General features: G+C 76.1%; 1 protein-coding gene across 1 annotated transcript in view; it reads right to left on the bottom strand.

Annotated features, from left to right (window-relative positions):
* H696_05500 (WD repeat-containing protein 5) overlaps positions 1-536 on the bottom strand; it is a 7,109-nt gene extending 6,573 nt beyond the window's left edge. The window contains exons 1-3 of the mRNA XM_009499324.1: positions 427-536; positions 250-347; positions 47-152 (exon numbers count right to left, since the gene is read on the bottom strand). Of these exons, the coding sequence (XP_009497599.1) occupies positions 47-152; positions 250-306 (163 nt within the window). The 5' untranslated portion in view covers positions 307-347; positions 427-536. The remainder of the gene's footprint in view (positions 1-46; positions 153-249; positions 348-426) is intronic.
* Positions 537-2,670: the final 2,134 nt, after the last annotated feature.

The following is a 2,670-nucleotide window of genomic DNA, read 5'->3' on the forward strand; positions in this document are numbered from 1 at the left end:
GAGAGAGAGAAAGACCGAGCGAGGGCGCAAGGCACAGGCGACGCACAGGCCGAGGCCAAAAACCGACCGCAGGGGGAGAACTTGACCGAGGAGATGGACTTCTTGTGCCCGTGCAGCACGTGGGTCTGGGTGTAGTTCGGCTTGGTGGGGGCCTGCGTCCGGTGTGGAGAGGGGGGGGGAGGAGGGGCGAGAGGGCCGTCAGCCGTGGGTCAGAGAGGGAGGGGAGGGGGGCGGGTTCGAAGGGCGCACCTTCTTGGCAACGGCCGAGCCATCGGCCGCGGGGGTGGCGCTCGGGGAGTCGGCCATGGCGAGGCGCTGTTCTGGGCGACAGGGAGGGGAGGACCGATCTTCCGGAGGGTGGCAGAGGGTCAGATGCAAGAGCTTGGCCGGGCAGACTGGCGGAGGCCCCGCCGGTGGCGGACGCACCAGAGATCCATGCACCGAGGCGTGGAGGGGGGAACGGGGAAGGGGCGGCTCCGCGGCGCAGGCCAGGTGAAGAGGGAGGCGTGCGTGCGTGTGGGTAGCGGCAGCAGCAGTGGCGGTGGTGGCGGTGGTGGCGGCGGCGGTGCAGATGCGTGTGCAGCGGGGTGCGTGGGGGGGAGGGGGGGGGGAGGGGCGGGGAGGCGGGGTCGAGCCGCTCGCGGGCGGGCTGGCCCCCCAGCTAGACCGGCCGAAAAAGATACCCCCTTTGTGCCCGGGAAGGGAGGGAGGGGACGGATCCGGTCTGTGCGCGGGTGTGCCCCGCTCTTCTCGCGAGGGAGGGGAGCCACGGCGGCGCACGACGACGGGAGGGGCTCGCGCCGCGGCGCCCCGCTGGGACTTTTGCCGTTTCAGTCACCCGGGGGGTGCCAACACACCTGCCAGCGGGGCCGCGCCGCCCGGGTGCCGGCCCGTCCGGGGGTGGCTTGGGTGGTGCCCCCACGGGCGGGCGGGCGCGCACACGCGCGCGCGCGCGCGCGCGCACTTCGCGCCCTCGGAGATGGGCCGTTTTTTTCGGCCCGCCGGCGGCGGCGGCGGCGGTGCCCGGCGCCCAGGCAGGCCGGGTCTGGTGGGGCGCGGCCGGCGAAAACAAATAGCCCGCGGGTCTCCCCCGCCATGGACCAACGAGGCCGCTCCCGCGCCCCCCGCCCCTCCGGGCCGGTGTTCCCACACGTGAAGGCGCGCACCCGACCGACAGCAGGGGTCCTGATCGGCGCGGGGCCCAGCCAGGGGGGGGGGGTCCCCCACCCCACCGGCAGCCGGCAGCCGGCAGCCGGCAGCCGGCAGGGGAAAGGGCCCCAGGCGCGCGTGCATGTCCATGGGCGTTCGCACCCAGGCGCGCCGGGCGGCCAAGAGGGCGCCGGTCCCCGGCCCGGGGGCGCGTGGCGGCGGCGGCGGCGTCCACCCAGGCCCGGCAGGAGCGGGTCCGGTGCCGGGCGCGCGCTGGCAGTCCGCCGGCCGGCCCGGCGCACGCCGGCTGCCACCTTCGCCTAGCGAGGGCGCCCGGGCGGCCACCGGGCCCGGGGGGGGGGGGCGGGGTGTTTCACCCGGCCCCGGCCGCGGCCCAGCGCGGGCGGGGCCCGGCGCGGCAACCATCCTGCCATGCTGCATTCTTCTGGGCCACGAGCGCCATGCCTCTACCAACGCAGAGGTCCGGCCGGTATCCCAGAATCCAGAATCACACTCTGCAGAACCAGGTCGGGCGATTTGTTTGCCCCGGCCCAAGGGAGAGGGGGCGGGGGGATCCTTCGCGGCGTGCGGCGCCCCTGCTGCCCGCCCGGCCCGGCCCGGCCGGGCCCGGCCCGCCGCGCCGCTCAGGGGCGATCGTGCTGGCCCGCGTCCCCGGGCGGGGGCATCTTCCTGCCCCAGCAAGCAGCGGCGCCACATGCCGCGCAGGGGCCGCGTCGGCCGGCCGGCCCCCCCCCCCCGCTCGCCCTTTCCCGAGCGGGGAGGGGGCCATCGGGTCGAACAGGCCCCCCCCGCCGCCCCGCCGGCCGGTCTACCACCGGTGGCGAATCCGGCGCGTGTCGCGCCACGCCCTGTGCGTCGGCGCGTCGGCAAACGGAGGGCCGGTACAAACAATGGGGCGCGGGCCGGGTCGCCCGGGCGCGGATGTGAGCCCCAAGGCGGGGACGGCTGGGCGATCTGACCGCCACGGCGCCAAACATCCTGCCGGCCTGGACCCCCCCCCTCTCCCCCCAGCGGGTTGCAGCCGGGCGTCGGCCCCCTTCCCCGGGCATTTGTGTTTCTCGCGCGCCGTTCCCAGGGGCTGGGCACAGGTGCAGGGCGGCCGGAGCGCGGCCTTCGCTCCTCGGCGTGCACCTAGCCCAAAAGAGGAGCCGGCGGCGCGGTGCGCGGCCGGGCCTGCTCGGATATCCCCCCCCCCCCCAAAGCCCGCCCCCCGCCCTGCCCCTCGCCCGGTTGCCCTCCTCCCACCTTCCCCTCACTGCCACGCCTGTCTGCCGCTTGCACTCCAGGATGACGATGGAGCCCACCAAGAAGCGCGCTCACTCCGAGGAGGGGGATGTCGATGGCGGCTTTTCCCCCCTCAAGCGCCGGAACACCCGAGCCATGACCGTTTGGGGGCGCCTGGAGTCGACGTCCGGCCATATCGGTGCGTCTGCTGGTCCCCCCCCCCCCTCTCCCCGCCCCCCTCCGCCTCCCTTGGGCGGCCCTCTGCCGCGGGCACCC

Source organism: Fonticula alba (genome assembly GCF_000388065.1).
Source record: "Fonticula alba strain ATCC 38817 unplaced genomic scaffold supercont2.11, whole genome shotgun sequence".
NCBI classification, from domain to species: Eukaryota; order Rotosphaerida; family Fonticulaceae; genus Fonticula; species Fonticula alba.